This window comes from Lingula anatina, chromosome 2, assembly GCF_051362555.1.
Source record: "Lingula anatina isolate TDL-2025a chromosome 2, LinAna3.0, whole genome shotgun sequence".
NCBI lineage: Eukaryota > Metazoa > Brachiopoda > Lingulata > Lingulida > Lingulidae > Lingula > Lingula anatina.
In genome coordinates, this window is record NC_141768.1 from 35,838,020 (window position 1) to 35,852,715 (window position 14,696).

At 34.6% G+C, this 14,696-nt stretch overlaps 1 protein-coding gene across 1 annotated transcript in view; it reads right to left on the reverse strand.

Annotated features, from left to right (window-relative positions):
* Positions 1-14,696, reverse strand: part of LOC106178811 (serine/threonine-protein kinase SMG1) — a 49,948-nt gene that overhangs the window by 24,566 nt on the left and 10,686 nt on the right. The window contains exons 23-50 of the mRNA XM_087003699.1: positions 14,442-14,637; positions 14,095-14,222; positions 13,721-13,885; positions 13,262-13,416; positions 12,640-12,853; positions 12,225-12,364; positions 11,784-11,984; positions 11,365-11,524; positions 10,783-10,906; positions 10,099-10,462; positions 9,676-9,848; positions 9,156-9,315; positions 8,901-8,961; positions 8,637-8,732; positions 8,108-8,296; positions 7,472-7,607; positions 6,706-6,876; positions 5,804-5,957; positions 5,153-5,372; positions 4,676-4,846; positions 4,241-4,372; positions 3,652-3,746; positions 3,297-3,395; positions 2,946-3,096; positions 2,721-2,810; positions 2,403-2,503; positions 1,925-2,078; positions 1,593-1,712 (exon numbers count right to left, since the gene is read on the reverse strand). Of these exons, the coding sequence (XP_086859825.1) occupies positions 1,593-1,712; positions 1,925-2,078; positions 2,403-2,503; positions 2,721-2,810; positions 2,946-3,096; positions 3,297-3,395; positions 3,652-3,746; positions 4,241-4,372; positions 4,676-4,846; positions 5,153-5,372; positions 5,804-5,957; positions 6,706-6,876; positions 7,472-7,607; positions 8,108-8,296; positions 8,637-8,732; positions 8,901-8,961; positions 9,156-9,315; positions 9,676-9,848; positions 10,099-10,462; positions 10,783-10,906; positions 11,365-11,524; positions 11,784-11,984; positions 12,225-12,364; positions 12,640-12,853; positions 13,262-13,416; positions 13,721-13,885; positions 14,095-14,222; positions 14,442-14,637 (4,320 nt within the window). The remainder of the gene's footprint in view (positions 1-1,592; positions 1,713-1,924; positions 2,079-2,402; positions 2,504-2,720; positions 2,811-2,945; positions 3,097-3,296; positions 3,396-3,651; positions 3,747-4,240; positions 4,373-4,675; positions 4,847-5,152; positions 5,373-5,803; positions 5,958-6,705; positions 6,877-7,471; positions 7,608-8,107; positions 8,297-8,636; positions 8,733-8,900; positions 8,962-9,155; positions 9,316-9,675; positions 9,849-10,098; positions 10,463-10,782; positions 10,907-11,364; positions 11,525-11,783; positions 11,985-12,224; positions 12,365-12,639; positions 12,854-13,261; positions 13,417-13,720; positions 13,886-14,094; positions 14,223-14,441; positions 14,638-14,696) is intronic.

Consider the following 14,696-nt stretch of genomic DNA (forward strand, 5'->3'; position numbering starts at 1 on the left):
AGTTGGCTTAAAAGGCAGTCTAAGTCACTCTATGTAATATAGCCTGAGATTTACTCAAACCCTAGGTAATCCTCAGTATAATGCTCTAACAAGGATATCCAATTCCATTTTAGAAGCACCTGTTTCTCATATTTGTTATTTATACCTGTGAGAAAAACAATATTATTCACTGGTAAAATGGGCCTTCTCAATGTTTTATACTCTTGCTATTCTATAAGTATCTATGTAAAGGACCTCTCTTGTTACAAAATGATTAAAAATATATTTTGCAAAAAAAAAAAAATGTACAGTCCCAAGGATTATAACCCATAAACATATTTTTCCTTTCACAGAACAACTGTTTAAACACTTTTGTAAAAACATACAACAACACAGCTGTAATGTAATTATTGGTACACATCTCTTATCTGTCCACAACATCTTGATTTAACATATCCCACAGTATGTTCATTTATGTAACATGATACAGATTGACACAAACTGTGTAGCAACACTATAGCATAGAAAACGACTGATACTTTTATTAACTGAATGCAAATAAAATAAATTGAATTTCAATAAATTTACTGAAACAACAACTAGCTTTTACTAATGGATTCAGTAAGCAGTAAAATTAAGAAAATGATGATATCATGAATGGTAGTGAATACTCCATTAAAATTGGATCCAATTTCAGTACTTAATGCAAAGTGCCTGTGTCACCTCTTTTATACATTCAAATCTCTGTATCCAAACACCTTCTCTTAATCAATTTTTCCCAACCTTTGTATTGAACTCATCACCATTTTTAGGTTTTTAATTCTAACTCTACGTTTGATTGTTTTTTTCCCCCTCAAATTACGCTTTCAAACATGGCAAGTCATTGGTGATGCTTTTTGCTCACTCTGTCAATTTATTTGACAATATTTTGGCAATAAGATGTCTACATAAAATTGAAGTAACTATAAACCAGGAATGGGTTAATGATTTTACCATCTACAAAAAAGTCAAGGGTAAATTTAGAACATAGGCGAGGAGTAAAGCACTCGTATACTTAAACTAATCAATCACTAACTATAAAAAGCTCAGCTGGTTCAATTAATAAGGTACTCTCAACTGCACAACACTGACGATCAATAATGCCATACCAAAGAGAAAGCCCTCTCAAGGAAAAGGCATCATTTTTTTTTTTAATAAATAATAGTGAAGTATAAATAAAAAACATCACCTGACTCTTGTTAATATAAAATAAGAAACGGAAGCAATACTTGCTGCCAGAACCTCACAACATACTATTTGCCATTTTTTACTCTGCCAATTAATACCACTTTATACAAGTTTGAATAAATATATGCAAATAACACAGTTAATGTAAATGAGAGACCATTCTTTACATAAAGCTGTGTTCACACAAGGTCTAGCTTAGACAAGACAGACAACCAGTTAAAAAAGAATCCCCCTCTGCATTTTAATCTGAATCCTATGTTAAGCATGTGGTTGTCAGATAACCTAGTAAATCTTAGTCTTAATAAGTCATGTGAACACAGCCATTAAGACTGCCAATTTATGCCAAGTCAGTATAAAGGCAATGAAAATTTTAATCAGTACTTTACCTCTACCCCAGTCACTCCAAAAGCAGTCTCAATGTTTTGGGTCAGTCTAAATGGAACTTTCTCTGGTACTCTAAGGCTCTTTCCTTTTTCAAAACACACATTATAGTCAATATGAACAACCTGTAATAAGAAACAACAACAGTTTAAATAGATAATCTTTTAAAAGGCAAACCAATCCACAACTAATCTTAGGAAAAAAACTACACAATAAGTTAAAGTCTAAACAATAAAAAAATAATACACGTAAAACTTTTTTCTCAATTATCTCACATAAAATCAAACGAATATCTTCCATGAATCCAAAAAATTAAAAAATATATATATTCCCCTACCTCCCCAGAGGTCAAGTCAACCAGCACATTGTCCAGATGCCTGTCTCCGAGGCCAATAATGTACCCTATCATGGACATGACAGCTGTGGACCTAGCATAGGTCTGGGTCACCTGCCACCACTCCTGACAACTAGTACTACTACACCATAACTCCCTGGAATATATGCAAAAATACATACACACAACCACTGCTATGCTGTTATTCCCTATAATGCTAGCAAAAGAAGTGACAACTGTGAAAAAAAACATCATAATAAAGTAAAACACTACATAACCTGTAATGACTTCTGGCACTATAAAACAAACAAAAAAAAAATACCCACCTTTTGATATCTGCAACTTTATAAAACTTGTACAAACTACTCAAGTTCCTGACATCAAGAATATTTAGTGATTAAGCCATTCATCTCGCAACACATCGTAATTCCTCATTTCTTGGCTTTAAAACAACTGCCAAGAGCAAAAACCCCCAACTAACCTAGCTAGCAGATCTGCTGGAGTCTCCTTCATCAGTTCTTCCAACACTTGTCTCTGTACAGACAGTGGCCACTCCTTCCTGACCTCTAGGTTACTTACACCCTACAAATGCCAGGAAAAAATCACAACCACAAACAGTTTACAATATAATATAGACAAATTATAATTTTACTGAAAAGGACATGTTGAAATTTTTCAATGTCAGCTACTGTAATGTTCAATTAAATTGAGAAGAAGTAAAAATTCATTTGTCATTAAGAATTCTTTAATCTGATACTTCCAATAAGATCAATGCACATTATGGTAAAAGAGACATTACCTTTTCTCTCAACATTGGTGTAAGCTTTCTGTAGTAAACCTCACTTGGTCTTGGAATACTAGGATTTTGCTGTGCTTGTTGTCCATGAATCTAAAATGCAAAAAAAAAATTGCAATGAACCATAAAACTGATTATACATGTTAAAATGTTGCAATAAGAACATTACTTCAAACTGCATATAATGAAGTTTTCAACAGCTTAAAAATTAATCATATATTTGTTTACTTTCAAAGTCTGTGCCACTGCCTCTCTCTGTTGCCATCTTTTATAGAGACCAAACAAGGGGGTGGCTCCATCTACCCACTGGATTAGACCAGAACGGGGACCCAGGGGGGTCACAGAGTAGTAACGCGCACAGTGCTTCTTCTTTTTGCCCCTAAAATTAATAAGATAGATATCATGTAAACTATTCATTATATTTCAATTTCAATTGAACAACATACTCAATGGTCAATTACTACCACCAATTGTAGGATGCTGAGCTTTCCCCAATGTTGAAGTTCACATAAGCATTCTAATAAATGTATATTAATTTTGATAAATCACCAAGTAAAAACATAAATATCTAGGACTTACTTGTCTGACTTGGCAAACATGTTATTTACAATGGTCAAGAACTGCATAATTCTCTCATCTAAGTGTAGATCCTCAAGACCTTTGAACAGATATGGGTACCTAAAAAGAAATTCCATTAAAAGAGAACATATTTCAAAGTGGTACAATTTTGGTCTTCCTCTCATCAAAATTGGATTATTAGAAATTTACAGAAAATCTCAAAATGTTGTTTTATTCCTACAACACAAATTCATGAATTAATTACAGTGAGACATGGTTTCAAAAATCAAGCAAAAATCACAGCAACTCAAATTTAACATAATTTCAACAACAGTGACCTTCAGTTTTAATTATTTTCATAATGTGACAAACTTACTTCCTGCCATCCGAGCCAATAAAGATCATCTTCTTAGGCTTGGTCTTGGTAGGCAGTATCTGGGCAGTGTTGTATATTGAATCAATAGTGACAACCTAAAAAAGCCTCAATCATTAGAGCAACACCATGCAAATGCAGACTGCATTTCATAACATATAAAGTAATTACCAGCTACCTTTAAGTTTATAAGTGATAAAATATATTTTATTGCTCTGTTTGAATATCACTTTGCTTAAAGGGATAACAACTGTTCGTTTTGGCCCAAAAAGCATATTTTCCTGTGGTTAAACAATTTTCCTATACTTACCAATGGTTAATGAATCCATTCCGACATTCAAAATTAGTCCATGTTTTTTTTTTTTTTTCTAAAACATTGGTTGTTTGTAACATCTCTAAGATTACTATGAAGATATGTGGTCTGATGGCAAGCACAGATTCCAGAATAATTGCAATAACCGTTGTTTTGATGGTGAAATGGAATTTATTATATTTCTATGAGTTGTTAAATTTTGCTTGCATGTGCATGTGTGTGAAAGATGAATCTCATACGAACAGATATCTCTTTAAAGACAAAGTAATGGAGCCCCACCTGACCAGTCCCACTGAGCCCAGGCATTGCAATCACAGTGCTCTTTAACTCTGACAACTTTGTACTGATCTCATCTATCTTCAGGAGCAAACTGCTTCTCTTCTGTGCACGCTGCTGTAAGCTGTGATGCAGCTACAAAGACAAAGATTTGTCTGTGAAAAGTGATCATAGTTGGTTGCCTATCTCTACTCCTTGACTAAATATTTTCTAGTTGCTAAAATGACAGATCTTGACTACTTATAACATTTGCCAAACATTACAATCTCAATTCAGCTAAGATAAAAAGTTCAAATACTTATTCCTCTGTCCTTTGAAAACTCCTTTCTTCCATATCATTTCAACAATATTAAAGTTCTTTTAAGTTCTCAAATTAGTCTTAAAAAATTCTTCAAGTTTATGTCTAATATAATTATCCTCTACAAATTGACTGTGCACCTGTTTGAAGAGCTGCCAGCTGCTGCTGGGGCTGCTTGGATTTGGAGGGTTCTTCAACCGTTCCAGTGCATCATCAATGGTCTTCCCGTATGTCTGCTGGAACCACTGTTCATTGGGGGTCTCCGCAGGCTGGGAGGTTAGCTCACGCAGACGCTCAAATGTGTAGACAGCCTATTATGTAATTATACACACACACATATATATAAACAAATCATCAAAGGAATACTGAAGTATAAATTTAAAGGAATCCTTATCTAAAACATTGGGGCAGATACCATTCTGAATTATGTGTTAGAGTGTAAAACAATCAAAATGAAAGGAAAGGCACTGTCTTTCAAAAAGTAACAAAGAACAAATGAAACCCCTTAAATTATGATGCCTTCATAGCACTGCCTATTTTCCAAAAATAATCTGTGAATAATTCCTTGAATATTTTGAATCAAATACAATATAAACAAAGACAGCCAACAAACTTACAGGCTTGAACACAATGTTATGTTTCTCCTTCACAATGACTTCTTTCTCCTCTTTGGACAGGGAAGAGTTATTCATCACTTTCCTGATCTCGTTCTCCAGCTGTGTGATTCTCTTGCTGACATCGGGGTGGTGCTGGTTCAGGCTGCCCAGCCATAGCTCATCCCAAAGGACAGTGATTCTACGCAGCTCCTGGACAAACAGCTGCACTTCTGATATCATTCTGAAAATAAGAATTAAAACAAATAAATAAATAAAAAATAAAGGAAAAATGGACTGTTTAAACAATATCTGCTCATAGAACCAAATTGTAGAAAAGTAATGAAAATACTATGTACCCCTATATCATAAAATAGATTGTCTTTGTGTAACTTGATCACATGAGAAAATCATAATGTAGAAACTTGCACTTAGTTGACTTTGTGAGTGAGTGATGATAATCCGCAGTTTCAAGGCTCCAACTTGAATTTAATTTACCAACCATTGACATGCTTAAGAAAATAGGGAAAAGAATAGACTTGTAAAAAATGTATCTACTTAATTTTGTTTAAAATTACATCTTCCACCACTTGTTAGAGGTAAAAGTGCTCCCTTATTAATCTGACCACATCTAAGACTAGAAACGACCACCCCAAATTCACACCAACCTCTCACCTTGGATTGTAATGTGACAGTGTATCTACCAGAGCAGACAAGTAATCCTGTAGCAACATTTTATTATGTTCATCTTCTGTCTCCTCCAGCTCCTCATTCTCCTGGTCTCCTTCTGCCTCTTCCTCCTGGGCTGACAGGTAACGCTGCAGCATACCTACAATGCAAATTATGTTGGAAATTACAGCTTTAAAGCGATGCATTTGAAGCCAGATAACATTTAAATCATTGCCACTAAACCCTGCAAACCCTGCATTTATAGTTTCAAATAGCAAAACTCTAAGAAATTAAAGAAGCTAAGGGTATCACCTAATACCTTCCAAAAGTGAAATATGAACACATATTTTTTTCGTTCTTCCTGTGCTGTATATATGAACCTTGGTTGCTTTTGCCAAACCTTATTTGAATATGTATGCTATTGTGCACACAGCAGTAATGCATCTTACGTAACTGCATCATTTGGCAGACTTTCCAGGATGGACAATTCAAATTTACAATCATGAAATTGAAAAAGGTGCAGTTTTAAAACTTTTTTGACTGACCGAGTGACACATTTGGTTTATCTTTAGCATGTGGATATTATTTGACTTGTAAAAGACACTAGTAAAATTAGATACACTACAGGAATTCTATGCTAGCTTCATATTTAACCTTCTGTAGCAGTTGGAGCAGTAAACAAACTTAGCACATAAACAATATATAAATGTCATCCAAGTAACAGATTAAAATCCAATCCAATTGCAGAAAATTATGAGCAGTCAATAAAAATATTGTCAGGAGCCTGAGAGGAGTTAGAAGAACTACTACATTTAAAATAAATTTCATCATGTTCTTCTCATTTTCAGAACACAAAATAAAATAGACAAGTAATAACATGTTGCGAACAAATCCAATGTAAATCTTACTGTCTCTGGTTGTGCTGTTCTTGTCTCTCTGAATAGAAGTGCACCCTACAACCGCGGGGTAGACAATGAGATGTGGAGCATCCTGTGCAAGGCGACACAGTAGGTCCGACACACTCTGGCGCACATAACTCTCAGGGTGATTCAGTCTAGAGAACAATTGAGGAATGATGCCTGGAATGAAAAGTGCAAGAGGATATAAACTAAAGGATTTTACTCAGTGACACATAATGTGAAAATATATCTAAAGAAATTACTATTTAAGCAATAATGTACCAAAAGGTAACCACAAAGACTACTGATCATGCGCTAGACATTTTATTCAAGAAGTCCTTCATTATCAATCAATACTGTTACAATAGAAATTCTTACCTAAAATTATTTGACTATACTTATTTTAGCAATCCGTCACATCCATCACTCTCAGCAGGTATACCAACATACAGCAATGAATGTATCAAATATCACTCACAACCTTGAGGCAAACCTAAATCTCTCCATGTTATGTGCCTCTCTCTACTCTCCAGCAGTCTAGGGTAACATTACTATACTCTTCTTATATGGGTTGCACTACACTATACTCCCCAAATTTTGCCAACAGTAACTTAGCCAATTTAGCTAAAAGTAACTTATATTGGCCAAACAAAATAGGGTTAATTTGACTCCCTTTAGTCAAATTTAAACCATTTGGTCAAAAAAGTGAGGAAAAATTAGTGATTTGTCTAAGTGAAACAAATTGCTAGGGCTACCCTAACTACCAGAATCTCACCTTTCCAAGGAGCGCTAGGTGTCTGTGCCAGTCCATCCTCCAGGATGTCTCTCAATTCCCAGGCATGTTTCACCAGCAGTCTCAGTAGTCTCAAGGTGGCTGTGATGTTACCATCTTCATTGCTGTCTGTATCGTACTGCAAAGAGAAAAATCAGAATATACTGACTTGTAGTTAAAAAATGACAAAATATATAAAACAAAAGAAAAAGAAGGAAAAGAGTGTGCTGTATTAGTTGCTGGCAAACAAAATTATTTTCAGATATAAATGCCCAGGTCTTCCATTCTAAGAAAATGACTGGAAAAGACTTCTATATCAACTTCTACAATACCTTTTGTTTCAAATGGTATTCATTCTTCATATTAATCATCTTATGAAGTACTTTTATTAAAAAAAAAAAAACAATCCTTGATTCTAGTTTCAAAAATGGCATGACATTTTTTAACTCAAAGGTTAAGAGAATCATATGATGCCATGTATATATTGCAATGTGTTACAAAAAGTTTAAGGGTATGAAAAATGTGCGTAAGAAAAAGTGCATTAAAATCCTTTACAAACATAGTTTATACAGACATTAAATAATCATGTATTTCTAAAACAAAAGGAGCCAATAATACTAAAAACTGACAAGATCTTACCCCAGAATTCAGCTTGATGTATGTGAAGTAGGCCTTAGCAGATAACTGATAGTAGTGGTAGATTCTGTGTACTATCCCTCTCCACACATTGAGCAGCTGTTCTATGCAGTCATCACTGGCTATCTGGAGAGCCATGCAGCCACTCAGTAACTGCCTTCTAGTTGTCTCAGTGCCATCATCATACAAAGACTGAAAAGAAAATGTGATTTCATGAATAACCGAAAAAAAACAAGCTGGGTGTGATAACAAATAATAACTTAAAGGGGCACATATATAATTACAGATTCTTAAATTTCTTGCTGTGCAAAAAGCTAAACAAATACCATTAAATTTCAGTACCAGAATATGTTTTACTCATTTCTGATTTCACATATAATTTAAATTAATGACTTAACTTTCTCTTACATTAATAAAACAGCTTCAAAAACCATAATGCTAGTTTTTCTTATAAAATCTAACATGAGTATACTGCTTATAATAAAGCATACAATTAACAAACATCTAATTTTTTAAAATATATATATGTTACCTGGTCCTGATCACTGATGTCTTCTTCGCTACTAATACCAGTGTGGACTTTACTCATTGTACTCAGTATGTTGTCTGTGTCCTCCTTGTTAATTCCCTGAAAAATTTAAAAAAAAACATTTTTCCAGAATTATGGGATGGCTTAGAACTCTTTATTTTCAAAACCAAGGACATGTTGAAAGAATATGGTCAGGAGCAGCCATCCCTTTTTTTATTGGACATTATTGTCAAGACAAGACTGGTGCAAAATAAATATGCTACTTACTTTTGGAAGAATGGACAAAATCTGTTCTTTTTCTCTAGGCAATAATTCAACAGTGCCATGGCTGAAATAATGTGAGAATTTGTTAATTCTAACAACAAACTGAAATGTAAACAGCCTGACCAATAAATCAAATTATCACTTGGCATATGTAAATATCAGATAATGCTAACTGCAAGGCATAAACCAAAGCACCACAAATTACTACATTATTATAGACTATAGTGTAATGATGTGCCAATGATAAAAATCACTTACCTAGCAGTATCTACAACTTTTCTGCCCCACCTGTAGCACCAGCCAGCAAAAGCAAACCAGCTCTTGGCCAGGGAGGGGCACTGCCCTGTACTCAGGTGCAACAGGCGCCCCAGGGCCATGTCAGTCTCTGGAATTACTGGGTGCTCCCACAGTCTTTCATCTGGTACATGAAAAAAAATGCGACATGATATTTGCAGCAAAACAACTGAAGTTGATTCATTCTAAAGTTTAACGTTACAGATATCCACAATTTCTTTTCACACCAGTAATATGCACAAATAACTGATTCACAATAAAGATATTGAACTAAAATACATGTCAGTATCAAGAATACTCTGAAACTTTATACCAGCTCTTATGTGCAAAAGCAAGAAACTATTTTTACACCAATTTAAATAAAGAAATGCAATCCGTAAAATATGTTTAAGTATCAACCACTCTGCTCAAATCAAATACAAGTATTATTAAGCTCGCTTTATCAATTAAATATAAAACATTAAGACCAAATGCAAGTACATACCAATATCTGTATCATCATTTATACTGCTCTCTATGTCGATCAGGGTCTTGAGATTGGAGGCCAGCCTTGACACAGCAATGTCATCCCCCTGCCCACTCATCTTCAGCTGGGAGATCAGTGAGGCAAATGTCTTTTGATCCGACTGAAGCCAGTTGCCAAAACTCAATAATGACCTGACAGAGACAAGAATTATATTTGTGTCAAGTGTTTAATTTAACATGAGACAAACCACACACCATGGGTTTTGATCTATTGGAAATCAACGCAGAGAAATTAACACTGCACAAATTCCTTATAATATATAATCATAAGTTGAGTACAGTTAGGAAGCACTTCTCTGTACTTTATCAATTTCTTTGTTTGTTTCACTAGCGATCAATTTAAATTTTTTCTTCACCATTATCTTCATAATAACATAACCACCTTGAAACAAGCTCCACAGTATTCTCTCCAGCCTCAGTTTCCCAGTGTGCTAGTATACTGTTACTGGTCACATCCAGGGCTTCCTGAACCTGGGAGTTAGCATGGAGCCACTTGGACGTCTCTCTCTCCAGTAACAACAAATGATGTTCATCTATGTCCCCATTGCGCTGCTGGACTTTGGCCAGTGTCTCTAAGACTGAATGTCCCTTGGCCGTATCGTCCTCTGGCAACACAGAGTGCATGTCTTTAATGAGGAATTTTTCTGCCAGGTTGAAGTTCATCTGTTTCCTGGCCAGCCTGGCAGTGGCAAGTTGAAGTTGTGACAGTTGAAGTTGTTGAAGTTGTGACAGCTGGGATGAAAATTCTGAAATTGAAATAAATGATAAATTGCAATAAACAGGAATTAATGTAGATTTCCTGGTAAAGTTGAAATCTATAAGCTTCTGCCTTATCTCATGGCAGCTAAGTAAAGCAAAGCTGCTCTAAAGAGCATTTTTACTGCACAGCATACTTCTATTGTAAGGAAATGTGCTGTCTATTCATAAGTTCATAAGTGTGAAAAAAATCTTTAAAATACAACCAAATATTATGTCTCAAGAAAACGAAAATGATTTACTGTTCTTTTACTTGTAATGGCACTTTTAGCCATTGCTAAACTTATCTACCACACACAAATCACTATACCTGGATCACTGTACACATTGAACTGAAGCTGCAGGGCAGTAATTCTACACAGCTGATTGTACACTGAAACATTGTCTTCATCTGCATTCACCTTTACTTCCTTGGTCATGGGCAATGTAGAAAACTATAATACAGATGCAACAGAAAATATTCAGATCTTGATTGACAGGAGTATACATATTAAATTAACATTAAGAAAAGTTTCTTTAATTTAGGAAAATCACTGAATCGTTATCATTCTAAAATCAGCACAATACAGAAACCAAGTCATATTACAATCACATAAAAAAAATGAAAAGTTATGATCCATTAAACTGACATAATCTGGGATGCCTATTAATTTCTAAGTTATTATTCAAAGCAAAATGTTCAGCATAATAATAAATTTATTAATACATAGCAACCAAAAGGTTGAAGTTGTACATAAACTGGATAAGGATTAAATCACAAATCAAAACATTTATACAATATAAAGGATATACAATAAGACCAAAATGAGTTCAAAAACAAATAAAGCACAAACCTTTTAAAGTTTGATAAAAGCAACAGGGATAAAAGAAAAGATATACAATAAACACCAACCTTCTTGTTCTCTCCATTCACCCACTGCTTGAACCTTTCAGAACTATGTGACATCAATAAAGCCTCTGGGGACAACCTGGCAGGCCATTCCATACAGTTGATCCTCAACACATCTTCACTCAAAGTTCCACACTGCTCCAACAGCTTCATCAAGTCAGTTCTGGAATGTCCAGTTCAGTCACATTTTTATAAAGATCTTTTCATTCATGAGACATATCATTATGGTAAATGTTGTATCACTTTTGGGGGAAGATTTTGTCATTTTCTGCATATGCTTAATATCTCTTTATTAGGGATAAAAAACTACTTTGTAATCTCATGCCAGGGAAGATCTTGAAAAATCTCTTTGTGACTTTTTTTCAAAACCAAGTACATAACAGCCCTATTAAATAATAAAAAAATATAATAATGGTCCTCACAGCTGTTCACTACTGCCTGTTTTGACCAGGGTCGTGGCCTTCAGAAACTGAAGCTGAATGGCCTCCAAAATTGCTGTCTGGTCCCATCTCAGATCTAGATCCAAGAATTCGGCATCATCATCCTCAACTGATGCTCCAGGAACTAGGTCCAGATGTTGCTTAACACTAGTAAAGTCAAACTCGTCAAAGCTGGCCAGGGCTCTGAAATATATGTATTTATATCAACAATAAATATTTTAAGCTTAACCAATGATCTTGTACTGTACTGTGCTGCAATTCAGAAAGATTTCTAAAATTCTTTTCTTTTCACTTAAAGTCTAAACAATGTAACATTAAAATATAAATATTATTGTCTAACATCCAATAAATACAAATGTTAAGTATCCATTAAAAAACTTACGTTCAACACTCAAAGTACTAAAACACATTTCCCTCACTTACTTGACATAATTCAGGTCCAAGGCATCTGAAAGCAGTTTCTGTCCAGATGTTCCTCCGTTTTCTGTCCTCAATTCCTGCACAGACTGCTGCCACTTCAGAACTTCTTCCCAGTCGTTCAGGTTCATGTAACACTCTGTCACCTGTTTAAGATTACAAATGATGCCAATACTATAAACCTCCATTTGTCCAATGAAATTCAGCAATGATTCCCATTTGATTCTATCTAACCAAAGGTCAACAACCACAAAAATGTCCATTTCCATCCAAATACCTTAGCATTGTAATCTCATCGTAATTAAAAGCACAGTATTAAAGAAATTGCAAACCTCCATGATAAAATTTCATCATATTTAAAATCACAGCATTAAACAAATTGCTAATATTTCCATGATAATATTAATTTTCCTAATCTGACCTGTTCAGCAATGAAGCCCGCCAGGTCTGGGGAGGTCTCTGTGGGTTTGGGCAGGATGGACTTCCGCACCAGAACCTCCACATTCACTGCTGATTTAGGGCTGTTGGGAGGGGAATCCCCAGAGGAACTGTTTCCAGATCTCTCTTCACTCTGGCTTTCTTGGGCCAAGTAGTTCTTCAATACAGTTGTCAAGTTGCTGGCGGCCATTTCATATCTAGAGCAAGAGAAAGGATAATAGCCAGTCCTAAATGCCATCTTAATTGTACAACTATTAATATACAGAATCATGATTGTGAATCACTTTTAAAATAAGTTTGTGATTATAAAACATATTGATTCTGAATAATATTTCAATACAAAGCACTTTTTTCATTAGACAGAATTAACATAGTCTGATAAGGATAAATATTCATGTTATGCAGACAGATGTAAATAACATTTAAAGGTATACAAATGTATTTTGGAATTTATAAGCTAATAAACATAGACAAAAGTTAAACATAGTTATAAATGTATTTGTATTATGAAAAAAAGAAAAAGAAAAACAATGAAAAATAACAATTAGAACAACTTAAAGATAAAATTTTGTTTTAAGAAAAAAGATGCACAAAAAAGATCTCACCTTCCAGCAACCTTCTCCACAATGGCTTTCAGCCAAGACATTTTCTTGTTGATCTGTTCTTTGCACCATGTATACAGTCCCTGCACAGCCTCGGGACTCTGAAGGTCACCTAGAGCCCTCACCAAATACATCAGAATCTCTTCCAAGTCGGCAGTCTGAAATATCAGACAGAAAAACCTTTTCACTACAGATATTAAGCATATTTGCACACATAAAAAACATCTTACTAAAAAGTTAATAAATGTATCATAAAAATAGTGTACAGGAACACTATCACTTCATTTAAAACCAAAGATAAAATACTACACAGCAATCATTAAATGCCAATAAGTATGCAGAAATATCCATGTTAATTAATTGAAAAATACAGGAAGTTAAAAAGACAAAAAAATTGAAAATTAATTTTGATATCAAATACACAGATAAAACATAAGTAAGTTTAATAATTGTAAAGCTTACCCTTATTCTATTTGCTGCTCTCATCTCGTACAACAACTCAAAGCCTTGCCTAACTGCCATGGCAGGTTTCCCAGCGTGTAGTGCCAACTGCATCACATTCAGTCTGTTCCTGTGGAGCCATTCTATACAGGTATTCTTATTTGTTCTGAAGAATGTTCTGGCAGCCTGGAAATACCATTGTGCAAAATTTTGCATTATTTTAATAATTTACTGATGTGTATTGGTTGTTTCTTTAAACTACAATCTTAAACTTAAGTTCACCAACACATTTTCTCTCACAAACAATCTGAAACTATCCTATTTCATCCATTACTTTTAATACAGCATACAGGAAATGCAGAAAAGGGATACATATAAAAATATTTAAAGTGCACCTTAGGAGGTGTTGCTATGGCAATAGCACATCCCTCATAAGCACTATAAAGCAGTTTCTCCAGGTTTTCCATGAATTGAAGCAGAAGGCTGGCTCTCAAGTGGTCAATATAGCAAGTATCATTCTCACCTACAACAGAAGAGTTGGATATTGTTCAAATTAAATATAATAATAATAATATAATAATAAACAATGAAGAGACAATACAAAAAATATCATATGAATTTGCCATACCTCAAGAAGAGTTATCCTATCAATTTGGTGTAATTTTGACACAGATTTGATGTTATTATAAATGATTGTCTATTCAACAGATCCTTCACACAGACATATGTTTATGACCCATACATTGGTTCCCGTTGGCAAGGTGATGTTCATTATCATCCTTCTGTTTCAGTTCATTTATATACATCTTGAGGGCCTCCTCCACTGCCATGAAGGTCTCATTAGGTTTCCCTAGAGGTGTTCTGAGCCTGGAGACTATAAAGTACTGGGCAGCCTCCCACATAGACCAGAACCACAGCACGGCATCATTGTTGTCAGCCTACCAGAAATACACAAGACAATAGTTACTTAATATGTAAACATCTAATAAAAATCATT